The 19,288-nt window shown below is 41.6% G+C and overlaps 1 protein-coding gene across 1 annotated transcript in view; it reads left to right on the top strand.

Moving 5' to 3' along the window:
- The window catches only part of PHEX (phosphate regulating endopeptidase X-linked), a 140,944-nt gene that overhangs the window by 82,465 nt on the left and 39,191 nt on the right, over positions 1–19,288 (top strand). The window contains exon 14 of the mRNA XM_060770102.2: positions 5,207–5,310. Coding sequence (XP_060626085.2) covers positions 5,207–5,310 — 104 coding nt within the window. The remainder of the gene's footprint in view (positions 1–5,206; positions 5,311–19,288) is intronic.

The following is a 19,288-nucleotide window of genomic DNA, read 5'->3' as shown; positions in this document are numbered from 1 at the left end:
GCAGCCATCGATTTTGTTGTCCTGAAATCAAATCCCACTGTATATGTATGCTCCCATTTCTTCTTAGACGTCACCATCCTCTCACTTTCATCTGCAGGAACCTTTCTTTCCCTCGTTCCTGATTCAAGTGCTGTTTATAGCAAGAATTAACACAGCAAATGTGTGGCTGTGTCTTCAAGCTACCTGTGGATTTAGGACAACCCCATGAATTTCATAGGATTTTCTTAGGGAAGAAATAGTCAGAGGTGCTTTTGCTAGTTTCGACTTCTGAAATATAACCTATAGCATCTAGTATTCATTGGTGGCCTTCCATCTAAGTACTAACAAGGGCTGACCTTGATTGGTTTCAAAATTAGATTGAATCTAGTGGCTTTAGGTATTTAGGTGGTCTACAGTATAAATAGAGGCATAGTAAGTCTGAGTGCAGAAATGGGCTTTGTGGAAAAATGGGCTTGAAAGGTTTTTGAGCAAAAGTAATAGAAAATCATAAGTCCAGAATGTGTGTGTACCAAGAAATGCAATTTAATTAAATTAATTTATTCAGTACTTTTCAGGCTATTTGATGTGAGGGGCTAGCACCCCCCCCCCCCATGGACTGGTTGCTAATAGTTCGCAAACTGGCTGCTATCACAATATCATCATCATCATCATCATCATTTTTATTATTATTATTTTCTTACCTGCCTCCCCTTGTGGCTTGAGGCAGGTTAGCTAAAAACACATATTAATCGTAAACATTGTATAAAATATACATATTAAAACATATTTCTATTAAATACATATTAAAATACACAGAACAAAGATTTAAACGTTTTCCTGTTAAGTAGACATTCAATAGGGAACGTTTTACTATTCTGTATAGGTTCTTAATTCTCTCTGTAAGCCCCAGAAGCAGTATATATCATATGCTTCAAAGAACAATATGCAAGTTTCTTAATTTCTGTGTCAGTTATGCCATCTGTGGGATTGTGACCTCCTCCAGATGATGCAAATACTTAGAAGACTGTAGTATTTTTGTTATAGTTCGTAGCCTGTTAAAAATATTAACTTATCTTCTGGTTATCCTAACCTATTTTCTGGCAATCCCCAGCGCCTGTCAGATGGACTTCTTTTTAATTTTGAGATATACCAGAACAACCACCCACCCCCTGTACCACTGCCACCTATCCATCTCTTATTCACATTTCTCTCTATCATTTGAAATTATTTTTATAGTTACAGTCCATCAATGAAAAAGCACTTTTAAAAATGGAGAAAATTTGTTCTTCAAAATCATACCACAGCATAAACAAATTACACTTTGGGGTGTGATTTTTGTGTGTGTAAACTCTTCTCATGCAGATCCACAAAATTTCCATAGACATCCACCTTGTGATGAATGGTTGCGGAGATGACCTGGCAAGCCCAAAGAGCTGTGTCACAAGAGCACACACACTTTTGGAAGCACTCATAGTATCTGGAAGCACTCATAGTATCTTTTGCCTGGGTGTTGATGTGAGATTTAGTGTACATTTGGGTACATACAGTACAGATGTTCCTGATGATTATTTGATACTGGCTTTCTAGATCGCTAGCCAGAATGCTCAGCTATATTGGGCAAGTAATGACAACAATTATGATGATGACAACATAAAAATACTCTACAATGATGTTTGATTGAGACTTGATTCTCAACTGAAATTTGGTCTCAAAAAGAGTAATGACAAGACATAAATAGCTCACATATTAGTTCCCACCGGAAATAATGGATATTAACTTTCTGAATGCTTCATTTCTGCTCTACAAATGCATGCCTTTAGCTATAACAGTTTCCTTTGCTTTGCACATTTCTTGTGTTCTGTTTAATCTCCCACATTATTTACATGAAACTTCTATCAAGAGAATAAAGCATTTTTAATTGAAATTGAGGATGATGAGTAAGTACTCCAAACATTACTTAACCCACACAGGAAAGTCTTAACTATGCCTATGGTTAAATTTGTTCAGTAGTCGATGCAGTGTGTATCTTTAACACAAAGCACAGATTACTGTCAACTGTGTCACTGGAGCAAATTAATAGCAGCCGTAATCCATTTTCTGAGTCATAATCTTTCTCCGAAATTGCCAAATATTTTCGTGAGGTAGCCCCAAATACACCACACATTGTCTTCATTGAGGCTATTGCTCTGTCTGTGGCAGTTAAAGTAGGCTTGGAAATGATAATAAGTCACTTCTTTTATTGCTTTATGTTCATACCCTATCAAATCATTGTAGTGTGAAACTTCGTCATTACAGATATTTAGAGCCAGACAAAACAACAGCCACAGCAAGTCTTCAATAGGAAAGAAGTCTGCAGTTGGGAATGATGAAAGCAAGTGACTTAAACAGTCTGGTTTGTTTCCAAGTTGCTCAAGCAACCAAAAATTGAAGTAACATTGAATTTATCGAATTAACATTTGCGCATATGAAATGCACTCATCAGTGCCATTTCTGTTGGCTAAATTATGCAATACTTATACTAAGGAACTCATCACATTGATGAGGTCCTGTGGGGCGATTTGCCAGCCTCCTATATTTTCTTCCTTTGGGTTACATATTTTCTCCAAAGCTATTTCTGATCTTCTAAGTCTCTCTGAACTGTCTTTTTTCCTGGCAGAAAAGGTGAATTGTTCATCTAGAAACTTTTTCACATTATCCAATTATAGTGGCATATGCCAGCACCATTCCAAAAAATGCAAAGACTCTGCAAAATGATAGTCAAAGGAGCAGACATTGCCAAAAAGACATTTAACATTTGATTTTTATTAGCAATTATTGGTGATCTCTGATTAGTTGCCACTTCAGGGCCCAAACTGAAGACTTTGTGACAGATCCTGGTCTGAGATCCCACTGTTAGCCCCAGCTTCTGCCAACCTAGCAGTTTGAAAACATGCAAATGTGAGTAGATCAATAGGTACCGCTCCAGCAGGAAGGTAACAGTGCTTCATGCAGTCATGCCAGCCACATGAGCTTGTAGTTATCTATGGAGATGAGCACCAACCTCCAAAATCGGACATGACTGGACTTAATGTCAGGGGAAAACCTTTACCTTTACCTACCTGGTAATGTCATTAAGTAATGTCCAATAAGCACCACTACAATTGCACACAACTTGCCATTCAGTCACACACATGCAGAAAGAACATACTGTTAAAAGTGAAATCTTAATTAACAGACTTGTTTCCAGATCAAGGTGAAATGAGATGACTATTCTTTCTCACTTACTCTGAAGATGATATAAGGAACATTTAATATTACCCAATTGATGGCTGGAGAGCAGAGCATGGAGTGAGCCCTGGTGTCACAGGGATTGGGAGGGAAATAAGACTAAATACATAAGCAGACACCCTCAAAGTCTCTCCAGTTTGAAGCAACAAATCAATTAATCCACAGAAATTGCAAGATGCTGCTGTTATACTAGCTGACTTGACGATTTTGCCCACAGCCATTTCAAAACTGGAAAATTTGTACCCTTGCATCTTACTTGGAGATGACCCATGAACACTTAAGTGACAAATCAGTCACATAGTATTCTATGTTTTATCAGGCTAGCAAACAAAGTGGAGGGTAGAGTTTTAGCTTCATTGAACCTTTAGCGTCCACCGGGATTCGTGCTAGGATCCGTTTGTTACGAAAATAATGATACTCATGTATTGTTATATACAATGGTGTTGCAAAATGGTTTCTCTGATATAAAACTGAAATATCAAGTTTGCTTTATGGGGTTGGGGTGGGAGGATATTTTCAAGCCCTGAGTGGTTAAGATACAGAGTCCATAGACACAAGCACTCACTGTACACGACTTTTGGACAGAGATGGGACTGAACTCTTAATATAAAACATGCATTTATCTGCTTCTATTAAATTGATTTTCTTGTAACTTAGCTCTTCTTCTTTTTAAAATGGTATAGAACTATTTTGTATTTTCAGATCAATATTGATGTTCCCCATTTTTCCTTGAAAGCAATAGAGATGCAATTTCAAAACCTCTAATATTGTAATATTGTAAAATACAAGAAAAGAGACAATAGTTTTCCATATTTTGACTCAACACCTAAAAGTTTGTTTAATACTAAGCATCTGGTCAGGTTTTAACTCACCTCCTGGCAAATAAGAAATAAGAAATGTAGGTGGAATATGCCAAATATAAACAGTGTGTGTGTGTGTGCGCGCGCATCTCTGGGTATATATAATTTGCTTTAATTTTACTTTAATTTGATTTGAAGCCATATTTCACATTTTGAAGACTGTGCAAAGCTGCTGATTCTTTCCAAATAGACCACTTGCAGCAATTAGTTGTTAATGACTTGGAATCCTTAGCCCCATGCTCTGAGTCTGAAAGTGTGACCTAGCCTTATATCCAATTACTAGTTCTCTGAGCCACCATCACTGCTAACAGCTATATTTTCTGACTGTCTCCTCAATGTAATAAAATATTTATTAGCCCTTGAAGGATATAATTTGAAAAATAAATAAATAAATACATAGCTGCTTAGAGCATCAATACTCTGGGGGAAGATCAATTTTACGTCTTCTGGGACTTTTGCTTGTAAAGTTCTCATGTTTAAATGTATGCTTTGGCTTATCTTACCCTTGTAAGAATTATTAACTCTTTGCCTTTGTAAGATGGAAGGTTGGGATTCATAACACAGTTGCTCACATATACCTTATTTTTATACTGTCCTGTTTATATGGAACATCTCTGTTTATATTTTGTGATGAACCAGATAATAGCCAAACCATTTTGTTGACTGGAATTTTCTGTTCGGGAGACTAAAATTTCATATAACATAGCGATCTTCTAAGATCCCAGTATTTATCAATTGTGTGACATGTAAAGTGCAACTCTATGCATGTGTATGTTTTGTTTAGCATAAAGTCCCACTGGGCAATGTGTATATGGTTCTAGTTTTGCAATAAATGTTGTTTGATGGAAACATTTCATTTCCCAACCTTTCCAAAATAAAAATAAAATAGGATGACAAGTAAATTAATAGCAACATCTTAGGGGACTGCATATGAGCCTTCACAATGGGAAAAATGTTCTGGAATTATCTGTGTTATACAAATAATTATGGTTGGAAATGAGACGAGTTTAATTCTTTCTTCCTAAGCATTAAAGTTATTTTTTGATACTTCCCCTTGAATCTGTTGGTTCAGCTTGCACAACCTTATGTTCTATCCCCAGCTGAAGTTTTCAGAGACTGATTATTTCGGCAACGTTCTTCAGACCCGCAAGCATGCAGCACAGTCTGATTTCTTCTGGTTGAGAAAAGAAGTTCCAAAAACAGAGTAAGTAAGAAATGTATTAAGGGAAATCTGACCTTTTGCTTCATCATCCGATTAGTATTCAATAACCATAGTCACATCTAGCTGCACTCAACTTCTCAACCCCATTGATTTCAATGAAAGAGTTATACATGTGCTTAAATTTTGTGCATTGGAATCAACGAGACTTAAAAATGTTTAGCTTTGGCTGGTGCAGAGCTTAATGCATTTTTAAAAGAAACTATAATTGAATTGTAATTGAATTGGATTTCTGCTGGCAACGGTGGCAATTTGGAATGGTGCAGCTGGAGATTCTGTGCTTTTTATATTTTATAAAAAGAAGCCAAGCCATTAAAAGGCAAAGTTGCTATTACTCCCTTAGTTACTTGCTTCCCATAAGAGTGATATATGAAGAGATAATTGACTCAGATTATCTGGTTTTCCAAATGTAACAAATGCAATGCTTCAACAGAATGTAAGTGCTCTCCATACAAAAATATGAGCTGAAAATATATTGGGTTGTATCCGGCTGTGTCTTTTCTAATGCAGTGATTCTCAACCTGGGGGTCCCCAGATGTTTTGGCCTTCAACTCCCAGAAATCCTAACAGCTGGTAAACGGGCTGGGATTTCTGGGAGTTGTAGACCAAAACATCTGGGGACCCACAGGTTGAGAACCACTGCTCTCATGCAAAGTTCTTCTATTGCTACTTGTTCTGTAATTCTGATTGTGTACAGGCTTGAAAGATGGTCTTAGTGCAAGTTGTTCTTCAACTTATTTCACAAGCTATTTTATCACATCTTCCACAACCTATTAGAACATACTTTGGATAAGCATTGCTAGTTGTTCTGCTAGTACATACCATCCCAACATTTGACAGATGAAAACAGGGATGCATATAGAGTGAGAATAAACTGAACATTGGGACACATATGACAAAAAATCAGCAATCTGTGTTCAAGATAGCAAAAGGTATTAGTTACAAGCAAGGAAAAGATGCAGCAGTTTGCCAGAAACTACAGGAAAGGACAAGATCCCCCCCCCCCCCGCTTCTCTTCTCCTCTCTGTTGAATTAACTCAACACTTGGAACTCAGTTTGCACCAACTGAAGTAAGCTGAGGGCAAAAAGGGGGAAAGTGGGAGGAGGAAAGAGAACAACTTGGACATTCTAAAAATACTGGGTTGTTGTAGGTTTTTGGGCTATATGACCATGTTCTAGAAGCATTCTCTCCAAACATTTCACTTGCATCTATGGCAGACATCCTCAGAGGTTGTGTGGTCTGTTGGAAACTAGGAAAATTGAGTATATATATCTGTGGAATGTCCACGGTGGGAAAAAGAACTCTTGTCTGTTGGAGGTAGGTGTGAATGTTTCAACTGGATATCTTGATTAGCATTTGATGGCCTGGCAGTTTTTAGGCATAGCCCTGCTCTCGGCTCCGCCTTTGTCTCAAACATGCTTGGCGGGGACGAGGGACAGGGCCTTCTCGGTGGTGGCCCCCCACCTATGGAATTTGCTCCCCGGGGAAATTAGGTCATAGTCATCCCTCCTCACCTTTAAGAAAAAGGTTTAAATGTGGCTGTGGGACCAGGCCTTCGGGCAATCAGGTTAAAGGACCATTGATAATGTTTGACTATGGCATGGAAGAGGGTTTGGATAAGTTAAGCGGAGTATTCATTAGTAGATGGCTAGCTAAACAGCCACCAGACTGGCAATAGCTAATCAGAGTGTAAGTATACTGTTTTAATCTTTATTTATTAATGTTCATGTTTAATTCTTATATTTGTTATTCTGTATTTTATGATGCAGCATTGAATTATTGCCAATTGGAAGCCGCCCTGAGTCCCCCCAGGGGTTGAGAAGGGTGGGGTAAAATGTTCTAAATAAATAAATAAATAAATAAATAAATGGCTTGTCAGTGCCTGAGGGAATCCTTTGTTGAGAGCTGATTAGCTGTTTTTGATTGTTTCTTGTCTGGAGTTCCCCTGTGTTTGAGTGCTGTTATATTTGTTGTTATAATTTTAGAGTTTTTTAATACTTTATTTGCTGTTATAATTTTAGAGGTTTTTTTTTTTAATACTGATAGCCAGATTTTGTTCATTTTCATAGTTTCCTCCTTTCTGTTGATATTGTTTATGTGCTTGTGGATGTCAATGGCTTCTCTGTGTCGCCTGACATGGTAGTTGTTAGAGTGGTCCAGCATTTCTGTGTTCTCAAATAATATTCTGTGTCCAGGTTGGTTCATCAGGTGCTCTGCTATGGCTGATTTCTCTGGTTGAAGTAGTCTGCAGTACCTACTGTAATGTCTTCTGCTAAGATAACTTCATTCAATTTCCTCCCTCCTCTATTTTTCCCTTCCAATTTTCAATAGAGGCAATTCCACTGGACTATATAGGCTCAAAAAGACTTGTATTTTTTACAACCTTGGATTTTCCTCAAGCTTCCTTCTTCTACTTAGATGGTGCCACTCAGAAAAAAGAGTTTGCTATTATAATATATGGCTTCTGATACAATGGGATAAATCTTCCTTACCTAGGTGCAAAATTTCTAGTGATTTGTGACAAAATATAAAAGTATCATATTAGCAATGGCTGCAACAGTAGTAATTGTTATGTGTGAATACAATGAAACTGCAAGAGATAACCCTGAAGGGATCTCTGTCTCTCTTTCTCTTTATTTTAGACTCTTCTGTACAGCAAAACACATTAGATTTAGCTCTCTGTGAGTCCCAAGCAGTAGGGGGAAATTGCTCCTTTATGAATGAGGAGATAAACACCCTTGATCCTTCATTCTTGTGGAAGTGGCTATTAGCTGCCCTAATATATCCTGAAGAGATTCTTAGTATGATGGAAAATGTCACTGAAGGTGAAATTAATTGGCAGATAATCCCTGAAATGTTCAACTTTAGGGCAGTCCCCTGAGAATCATCTTCCATCACTGCTATACTTTGAAAAGAAGAGAATTATTCCCTAACTCGGCATGTGGTAGAATGCAATTGAGCTTATCTCAATTCATTTTCCTCCTTCAAGGGCTCCTTAATGCCACCCCTTCCCCACTCGATCTTCATATTTGTGTGCCTGAACTCCCTTTCTACTTGTTTGTGTGTGTGGTTTTTTTTTGTTTGTTTTTAAAGCTAGGTCAGTAAAGAGTAAGAAAGTAGCTATGTGCTATACATGTAACTTAAGCATAGAGATATGCAACACCATTTACTCTTGAGTTGTTCCTTAAAAATGTATATAATGCAACAAACCAATAAATAAATGTAATATATTTATCAATTATGCATTTAAGCCACACAGGGTGCTCTAGACACTCTAGGAAGTATGTTGCAGAGCCTGGGAGCAGATGGTAGTATCCTGAGGAGGGTCTCTTCTAAAGCTCTCAAAACATGGGCAGATAGCTGTATAGTTTATAGTTATCTGTGTCTATAGATTTGTATATAGATTGTTATTTCTTTTAGGAACTCAAGACTGAGGACATCCTTTCCACTCACTCATTTTATCTTCAGACTTCCTCTGAAGGGGGACATGTGACTGACTCATTGTCACTCAGTGAGCATCATGCCAGGATGGAGAAATGAACCTTGCTCCTAAACTGGCTGGCTTACTACCTCATTACCTCTGCATTACAAAGGCTGAGAAGAGCGATGAAAGAGTGATGCGAGTGCAGCATTTTTCTGAATAAAGCAGAGAGTGTTTGAGGACTGGGAAATCCATAGGGATACTAAGGTGCTTGTTTATAAAGGTATTCTCCTCCCAACCCTGCTATATGCCTGCGAGACGTGGACTATCTACAGATGTTACATGCATCAGCGCTTCCTCCGAAAAATCCTGCAAATCTCTTGGGAAGACAAGCAGACAAAGGTCAGCGTGCTGGAAGAAGCAAAGACCACCAGTTGTGCTGGTACGGCTGTACCAGAAGCTGCAACTGCATTTTCCTCCTGTTAAAGTTTGCAGTCATAGGATAGGCCACCTGTCTATCATCATTAAGCTTTGGTTCTGCCCCCTGTTCAGGGCTCTGGGAGGGAAAGGAACCATTTTGGGCAGTCTCACACAAGGAAGCTAGGCTATGGGACGTAGACCAGCTCGTCCCGTAGAAAAAGCTTCATTCCTCAAGATCATCCGGGGAAATAGAAACAGACCATTCGGGGTTACAGAAATTCCAACAGAAACAGAAGAAAAAAGATCCCAAATCTCTGGCTGAGAGTTCTCAGCCCCTCAGCCTCACAGCATCAGAGGGAAAGAGCCCTGAAGTTTCCAAAGATCTCTCGGAGGGAGAACAGCATTACAGACCTGCGAAACCCAGTTGAAATATCTACAAGCCTTGGCTGGTAGGTTTACTCGATGTCCAGATGCATATGGAATCGGTAGTAAGACCCACACCAACGAGGCCCAGATGATAGACAGCCTGGGAGAGGTTATAAAGGGTTTTCCTCATGCAGAGAAAGTATAGTTAATCTATGTCAGTTGCCAGTCTCCTAAGGACTAGAGAAAGAAAGCTTTGAAGTGTTGTTTGAAGATTTATTGTTGGTTCCATAATAAAGATTTTGTTATATCATTAAAGACTCTAAAGACCATCACTTCAGGAAAATCCCCGAGGACCTTTCTTTGAGGCACCCCGGCTTCCCGCTGGGACAAAGTATACGTCCTATAGAAAAGTCAGTTGTTACAGGCCCAGCGCACCACAGAACACCAGCATTGAAGCGATGGTCCTCCGCCATCAACTCCGCTGGACTGGCCATGTTGTCTGGATGCCCGACCACCGTCTCCCAAAGCAGTTGCTCTATTTTGAACTCAAGAATGGAAAACGGAATGTTGGAGGACAGGAAAAGAAATTTAAAGATGGGCTCAAAGCCAACCTTAAAAACTATGGCATAGACACTGAGAACTGGGAAGCCCTGGCTCTTGAGCGCTCCAGTTGGAGGTCAGCTGTGACCAGCAGTGCTGTAGAATTTGAAGAGGCATGAATGGAGGGAAATGTGCCAAGAGGAAGGTGCATCAAGCCAACTCCGACTGGGACCGCCTTCCACCTGGAAACCGATGCCCTCACTGTGGAAGAAGATGCAGATCAAGAATAGGGCTCCACAGTCACCTACAGACCCACCGCCAGTACACTGATCTTGGAGGACCATCATCCTTGGACAACGAAGGATCACCTAAGTATGTAAGTAAGTACCTCTGCATTACAAAGGCTGAGAAGAGTGATGAAAGGAACTCAGGGCCCTGAGTACGAAAATAATGGAAATACAAGAAAATTATCAACTTCGTCATACGGGGCTAGAATCGGAGGCATACCCCAATCCAGCCCCAGTCACCCATAGAGCTGACTGGCTCTCATAAGATGGTGCTGTGTTCGCTGCATGGCTGAAGGAGGGTGGAACTGGCATGCCGCTGTGACAACATGGGAGGCTTCCAGTGTTGCCATAATCGATGGGCGGAAGACATGAGCATCATGTGTGCTCACACTTCTCCCCATTTGATCATCCTCCCAGTGATGCAAGCAATGCACGGTGGGGCTCCAGATTCCCTATGCCTGATGGCAAAATAGATCACTACTGCCTCCTGCTGCCGGATGATTGATGTGGTTGTATGCCTGCAGTGGAGAGACTGCATAGCCTGAACTTCTGAGGTGTGAAATTGTAGGTGGTAAAAGCTAGACTGAACATTTTTAAAATCAGAATTTATTTTGCTTTTAACATGAAATATTCAGCCAAATCATTGTATCTGTTATAGTTATACTGCATGGGTTGGATCCATATATACTTATATTTAGACCTACTGAACTAAAGGGGAATTTTTTCAGTTTTCCAAGGATAAAGGCATTAAGAACAACAAAGACGGGGGAAAAGGGAAAGAGTGAAATGAAATGAAAAGGAAATATAAAAGCTGACAGAGGGTAGAACATGTAATTATTATTATTTTTTTACAATTATAAAAATGAAGCAATCCTTCATATAGTGTCAAAGGCTTTCATCGCCGGAATCACTGGAGTGTTGTGTGGTTTCTGGGCTTTATGGCCATGTTCTAGCACCATTTTCTCCTGACATTTTGCCTGCATCTGTGGCTGGCATGTTCAGAGCCACAGATGCATGTGAAACGTCAGGTGAAAATGTTGCTAGAACATGGCCATACAGCCTTGAAACCACACAACAGTCCACCTTCATATATCAATTGACAGAACTGGAACACTGTTTTGATGCACTCTTGGATTCATTCCTGATCCTGGAAGCTCAGGTTTCTACAGGGCCCAGGAATGCATTCATGCAGTTAAAGCATTTGCTCAAACTGTCCCTGTTCCTAGAAATGTCTGAGACTCCCAGGCAGGACATGAGACAATTTACCCATGAGCAATCATAATAGCAGTCGTTATCTGTCTTTCACCCATAATAACATTTTAGACTCACTTTGGGTGTGATATACCTGTGGGAGGAGTAGAGCAACATAGTAAGGGGCTATTCAAAGACATAGCTATGTTAGTCTGCTTTAGCATACAAAGGGATCTTGCAGCATTTTTGAGACTGACTTTTTTTCAGTCTCAAAGGTGCTACACAATCCCTTAGTAGGAACTAATATACTAAGAAACAGAAAATACACGTGAAACTTGTTATTGTTGCTGGGTATTTTTAGTCACTCTTCTCTTCTGGGATCTGTCAATTATGAATTTAGTGCTGGAGAATTTTCCTTTATAAAACATTGTAGAACCCCAGTCAGGAATCCTGTAGTAAAATACTGAAAAGGTATCAGTTTGTACAAGTATGTCTTTTTAATTAGGACTGCACAAATATGTGTATTCATATAAGCTGCTTGCATTATGTTAAGCTAAGAATTTAGCATAATTTGTCATCAAATTAGAATGTTTAAAAACCATTCCATGCCAAATTAGTATGAGGTGTTTCCAGTTCTAATTAGAGAGAAAGGCACGCATGAAAAGGCAGAATGTGTCTCCATTTGTTGAAAACAGAAAGGTTTCAGGTGTCTCCACTAGGGCTGTGTCGGCATGGCTGAAATAATGTGGATTCACTGTTCGCTTGCTGCAGTGATGCCACATGTCACATGGATTAGATGGGCAACATATCCATTGCATCTAGCTGTTAACCCACTTTAGGGGAACATGGGAATTACTTTGGAGCTTCCGGATTTCATAAAAAGCTCTAGAGCGGCGTTTCTCAACCTGGGGGTCGCAACCCCTGGGGGGGTCGTTAGGCCATTTTCTGGGGGTCGCCAAGGTGCCTTAGCTGGCCCCGCCCCCTCCAAAATGGCTGCCGACTCCCAGACCCAGCCACATGGCACTCCTGGAAGGCTCCTCCTCTTGCTCTTCCCACAGAAATGTGGGTAGTCAGGAGGAGGAGCTTTGGAGGCAAAGGAACGGGGGAAGAAGACTCACCCTTTGTTAGACCGCAATGTGAGTAAAACTCTTCATGCCGTCCTCATGCCTGGCCATCTGTCTATGAGGGGGGGAGGGAATTCTCTGTGCCAAGTTGGAGTCCATTGCATCGCTGCATGAGTTCAGAATGCTTTGGGATAGGAGAGGACTATATATCCCAGCAGTTGCCAAGGTCTATGTATCACAGTTATCTCCAGTATTTTCTGTTCACCAAGGGAATTCTCTGTGCCAAGTTGGAGTGCATTGCATGGCTGCATGAGTTCAGAATGCTTTGGGATGGGAGAGGACTATATATCCCAGCAGTTCCAAAATGCCAAGGTCTATGTATCACAGTTATCTCCAGTATTTTCTGTTCACCATGGGAATTCTCTGTGCCAAGTTGGAGTGCATTGCATGGCTGCATGAGTTCAGAATGCTTTGGGATGGGAGAGGACTATATATCCCAGCAGTTCCAAAATGCCAAGGTCTATGTATCACAGTTATCTCCAGTATTTTCTGTTCACCATGGGAATTATCTGTGCCAAGTTGAAGAGCATTGCATGGCTGCATGAGTTCAGAATGCTTTTGGATGGGAGAGGACTATATATCCCAGCAGCTCCAAAATGCCAAGGTACCCCAATCCTCTCCAGTAATTTCTGTTGGTTATGGGAGTTCTGTATGCCAAGCTTCTTCAATTCCATTTTTGTTGGAGTTCAGAATGCCCTTTTGTCTGCCAACACCCCAAAAGAAGACACCACACAAGTTATGGGTTTAAAATTGGGCAACTTCATTAACTGTTACCTAATTAAATCTAACACTCAAAACCATAATCAGACTAGCATGAAACGTGCAATGAATAAAGCCGAGGTGGTGTCCCTTCCCGGACTACCCCCCCCCCTCGGCTCACAGGGCGAAGCACCCGATTCCCGGGTGACGTAAACCTGGGTAATCTTATTAGCAAAATGTGTTGGAGGAATCTTCCTCAAGGATATTGAGGTAAGACCCTCCCCATTTAAAGCCATTATCTTGTTCACCTTGGATAGTGTAACAATCGGTGATGTTTAACATTAATGGCCTTTTGTCTCCCCAAAGGGGGTGTCTTGGGTGCACACCAGATAAATGTTTCCTTTCCTAGCTGTTTTTTCCGTTAAACCTATTTAAAAACACCGACAAACCCGATCTGCCCCCTGGTAACAGTATAGGGTAGGCGAAAAAACCCTCCTGGAATGCAGGAGGGGAAAAAATTCCTACCCAGCCCTCTAAAGCAACCTCAATTATACTGTTAATGGGCGGGATGCGGTGGGTAGACGTCAGGAGGAGACTGGAGGAAGGCTAGTCTTCTCCAGGCTCCTCCCACCCAAAGTAGTTCCAGCCGGAACTACTTTGGGTTAGATATTCTTCCTTGGGCGGAGGAGACAAAGCCTGTTCTCCTCTCTAACCTTGCTTGGATCAGATAAAAGGGATTGTCTGCCAACTCCCCAAAAGAAGACACCACACAAGTTATGGGTTTAAAATTGGGCAACTTTATTAACTGTTACCTAATTAAATCTAACACTCAAAACCATAATCAGACTAGCATGAAACGTGCAATGAATAAAGCCGAGGTGGTGTCCCTTCTCGGACTACCCCCCCTCGGCTCACAGGGCGAAGCACCCGCTTCCCGGGTGACGTAAACCTGGGTAATCTTATTAGCAAAATGTGTTGGAGGAATCTTCCTCAAGGATATTGAGGTAAGACCCTCCCCATTTAAAGCCATTATCTTGTTCACCTTGGATAGTGTAACAATCGGTGATGTTTAACATTAATGGCCTTTTGTCTCCCCAAAGGGGGTGTCTTGGGTGCACACCAGATAAATGTTTCCTTTCCTAGCTGTTTTTCTGCCACTGGATGCGGACAAGTGTCTACTTAGTCCCATCCTCCCACTCCATAAAACAGCTCCTATAACCTGCTAGCCTGTGCTCAAGAAAAGTTGCCCACATATGGCTGTAACTTAACTGATTCCAATGTTGTGAAATATACAACTGCTCTTCGTGTTGTCTCTATTGACAACAACCATGTGTATTGTCATTAAGCTGGATGGAACTTGGTATTTCTTGGAGTCTCAGAGTCTTACCCAATAAGGTTCATAGCATGTGCTCCATAATTTTGGACATATGAGCCAAACCGACTGGCGCTGCCACGGCTCAAAACACAGATCAACACATCGGGAAGGGGGGTGCAATACCCCTCAGTCCCCGCAACTAATGCCACCCATGGTGGACTTGTAATAGTGCCACCTCGGGGCACATCTAGACTTGTAATAGTGCCGCCTCGGGGCACCCAGTTTTGAAAAAACTTCACAATTGTAACAAAAAAAACTGTCGTCCAATCTATCGGGCTCCTCCTTCTCCGAAAGCCCGATTGATAATCCTTTGATAGTGGTAAGTAGATCAAGTGTTGAATATGACCCAGACACGACTCCATGAGCCAAACTGGCTGGAGCTGTCAAAACTCAAAAAAAACACCGATCGACACATAGGGAAGGGGGTGTCATACCCCTCTGTCCCCCCAAGTAATGCCACCCCTGGTGGACTTGAAATAGTGCCGCCTCGGGGCACCCATCTTCAAAACCCCACGATCATAACAAAAACTTCTTGTCCAATCTATCAGGCTCTCCTTCCCCGAAAATCCGATCGATAATTGTCTTGATGGTGGTAATGTAGATCAAGTGGTAATGTAGATCAGACATACTCCGTCTATCCGCCCCGTGGCTCCACAGGTTGTCTATCCATGACCCAACCGGCTGGAGCTGTCAAGACTCAATAAACACAGATTAACCCTTCGGGAAGGGGGCGTAATACCCCTCTGTCCCCCCCCAAGTAATGCCACCCCTGATGGACTTGTAATAGCGCCACCTCGGGGCACCTGTTTTCGCCAACCTCACAAGTGCTTAGATATAAGCCGATCGCTCCAATCTCCATCTGGGTGTATCAAGGCCAGTCCCGCTATAGCCCTGACTGTTTTCGGCTTCGGGTGTTATCAAATTCGACTTTGGCCCTTATAAGCCCCCTCACCTGTTGTTATATCTCAAACTTGTATCGGCATGGATGGCTCAACCCCGTTAGCTGTTATAAGTGGTATCTTAACCGAACTTATCAACTTGCCTCCAAACGACCCTACATCGAATTATTTGTGATTTTATATAACCATCAGCGACAGCAGGCCTGGAACAGCTAAACCCTGGAGAGGTTAATTGTCTAGTGAGGTGTTTGATATTTTACTACATTGTTGACTATCCAGACAATCATGTAGTTGAACAAGAACTTATTTAATTGCCCTGCGCAGCAAACTTAGAAATACCAAACCATCACCACTTCAATCCTAAATATAATCAAACCAAAACAAAACATCTGTCTGTTGGTTTCACAACTCCAACTATGTGCATCCAGAGTGGCCCGATGTATCTGAAGCTAGTATGGCCACTCTGTATTATAGTGTGTCTTTATATATCAATATGCTTATGATATAACTATATTTGAATAAACATCTCTCTTGTGGTGTAGCTTTATGGCAATAGCCAATTAATTTGTGAAAGGCCTTGAAGAAGTATTGGAGCAGTAATGTAGAGGCTATTTGTACCATGACCCGAGAATTGACCGTGGTGATGTTGGGCCTTAGACATAATATTATCCGCTCTGGAGCGTGTGGCAAGTAGTCTTTCGTCTTTGAATGTTAATGAGAGGCCGATAGTTGGCTATAGAAACGTGATGTATCGTCGCTATTTCAACCCATATATGGGGATAGTGCTGACCTCCAAAGCTGTCCGTCTACTATATCCCAGCGCAGTGAGGGATCACCTGCAGCCTTTTGTCGGAACAGCTTATCATATCTGAGCCAAACGTCTCCAGGAAAACTGTAGTATGCCTCCCGAATGATGTCCAAGTATTTGAAAAGTGACTGTGCCCGTGTCGGGTAATGATGTATAAGCACACTAGCGTAAATCATAAAGCAGTGAAACCAATTGGCCCAGCTTGGATCTATCCTCCCCACACGTGAAGTTATATTGTGCGGAGTATCCCCATAGTCGACTTGTGTCTCTTTTTGACGCCCGTAGTACAGGGTGAACAACTCTATGTACTCGTTGTTTAAAATAGCAAGCACTGTCTCATAAGGCAGATGTGCACCCAGAGGTGCCGGGGGAAACCCCTCAAATGGTGGTATTAACTTAGAGGGTGCCCCAGACGCTTGGTTGGCGCTATCACAGACAACAACTGAATCACTCGTTGAGGCCAATGTTTGGGTGTCATAAGAAACAGCTGGGCCCTCACTTTGTGTGAGTAACTTAGTGTGGATGAAGCCATCCTGTTCTACTTTTTGTGTGTGCCGGCCTTCCATGAGGTCCGGAGGCAAATCAGGATTACCTATTGACATAATTGAGGTTTCACCAGGCGTCGGCGTCATCTGACCCACACTGTCGTCCAGGGCCCCAGTTGCAGGTAATGGTGATGACACAGGTAGCGTTGATTTTCTTGCGGAAAACGGCTGAGCTGAGTCAGTATATTGTTCATGTTCCCATTCAGCACTGGGTACTAGAGAGACATTACAGGAAAAGGGAGGTTCAGGTAAAAAGTCCTCACCTAAGTTTTGAGATGGATGCAAGGCATGTTCAGGAGGCAGGTTGTCTGTTATTGCTTCAACTGCCTCAATTCGGGCCAATAGGGCATGGAATACTTCCTTTGCCGTTTTGTCCTCTGGGGCCACAGTAGCGTGTGGTTGGCGGCGGTTCCCCTGTCTCCTTCTAGCGGGACCCTTGCCTTTTGGGCCACCAACATTCTTTCTAGGTAGCATTCTGAAAACAAAATAACACCACTTTAGTTAGATCGGTCTTTACGAGCTCGGGTGGACCATTTTTTATTTTATTATTATTATTATTATTATTATTATTATTATTATTATTATTATTATTTTATCCGTTTTTTATTATTGTTAATCTTTATTATTATAAACAATAATAATATATGTCTGGCTGTATAAGCTATCTTATTATAAGATGGTTCGACTGTAATATTCTAACTGATGGTTATTATGGATCCGGCTGTCTGGTTGTCTAAAATCGCCATTTACTGACTGCGTTTATTATTATTATTATTATTATTATTATTATTGTTGTTGTTGTTTTGTTGTTATTGTTGTTGTTATTGTTATTGTTATTATTAGAAGCAGTAGTAGTAATAACAGTACTAATTTGACATTGAGGGCTCACAGCACCAAACATCCACCGGGAAGTCACGACCACTCCAGCAGGCTGGATGGCCATCTGTCGGGGGTGATTTGAATGCACTATTCCTGCTTCTTGGCAGGGGGTTGAACTGGATGGCCCATGAGGCCTCTTCCAACTCTTTGATTCTATGATTCTAATACTGAAAGGACCAAGGCGAGACATCTCCGGCTCATCCCCTGCTTGGGTATGGCCTGTAAGTTAACAGCCTACACCTAAAATAAAACTTATAAGCTCTATAGAGATCCTCGCACGAACACTTCAGCAAGTAAAAGTCCAAAATGGCAGGCCCAAATTCCCAGCGCCTAAACCATGGCTGATATCAAATGAGAGACTCTCACCTGGACACACTTAAAACTGGGCGACTTGGAAGGCGCTGAAAGAGACTGGGCTCCGGCGCCACCAGATGCAGGGCCCACCTCTAGAAACGGGGCCATCAGTGAAATCCGTAACACGGGAGTGTGACAAAGAGCAAACCACTGACCATCAAATGTCATGCAACCTAAGCCCTGACACATGCACGAAGGAGTACCTTTCTATAACGACACCAGAAGCCCTCAAAGTGGCCGGCCATCGGTCAAAGGACTTTAATCGAATGTCAAAACTCGCAATTTTTTATTTATTTATTTAATGGCCCAATGAGCTTTACAGTAGTCTGCTTCCTGGCAAAATGGTGTTGGACTGGATGGCCCATGAGGTCTCCTCCAACCCTATCGATTCCCTGATTATCTGTTTCTATGTGATTGTAGCCATAGATAAACCTGTGATAGGAAGCCACCAGTGAGTGAGCAACTTGTTTAATATGTATGGAGATTATGATGTGGAACAACAGCTTCGGAATATAAGAAAGAAAATTCCATCTAAAAATGCTGTACCCCTTTTTCATTTATTTATATGTGTTCAGCGGTGGAACTCTCCGCCGCAGCGTATGACAGGGGGAAGAGGGGCAATGATGCAGGGGGGGGGGGTCGGTGGTGGTAAAGCCAAAGCAACAGTGTGCTATTACTGCCTGGCCTGTAAGGGCAAAGAGCTGGGTTCAATAATGCCCTCGCCCCCTCAGAGGCAAAGATGGCCACCAATTACCCGGGGAAACACGAAAACAACAAACCACAAAATGGCTACTTGCCATGAGGTGACGTAAAAATGGCCGCCAGCCACGAGGTGCAGTCAAAATGGCTGCTATTCATGCGGCAAGACCTCTCTCCCTTCTTACTTTCAATATGCCTTTACTGTACACTATATAGAAAACTGGACTCAAATTAGACAATAATGTAAATTCAACCTGCAGACCATTATAGGTAAAGGTAAAGGTAGTCCCCTGACCTTAAGTCCAGTCATGCCTGACTCTGGGGTGTGGTGCCCATCTCTATTTCTAAGCCGAAG

The sequence above is a fragment of the Anolis sagrei genome, chromosome 3 (genome assembly GCF_037176765.1).
Source record: "Anolis sagrei isolate rAnoSag1 chromosome 3, rAnoSag1.mat, whole genome shotgun sequence".
NCBI lineage: Eukaryota > Metazoa > Chordata > Lepidosauria > Squamata > Dactyloidae > Anolis > Anolis sagrei.
Note: the sequence above shows the minus strand (reverse complement) of the source record. Positions and strands in the feature narration are given on the sequence as shown.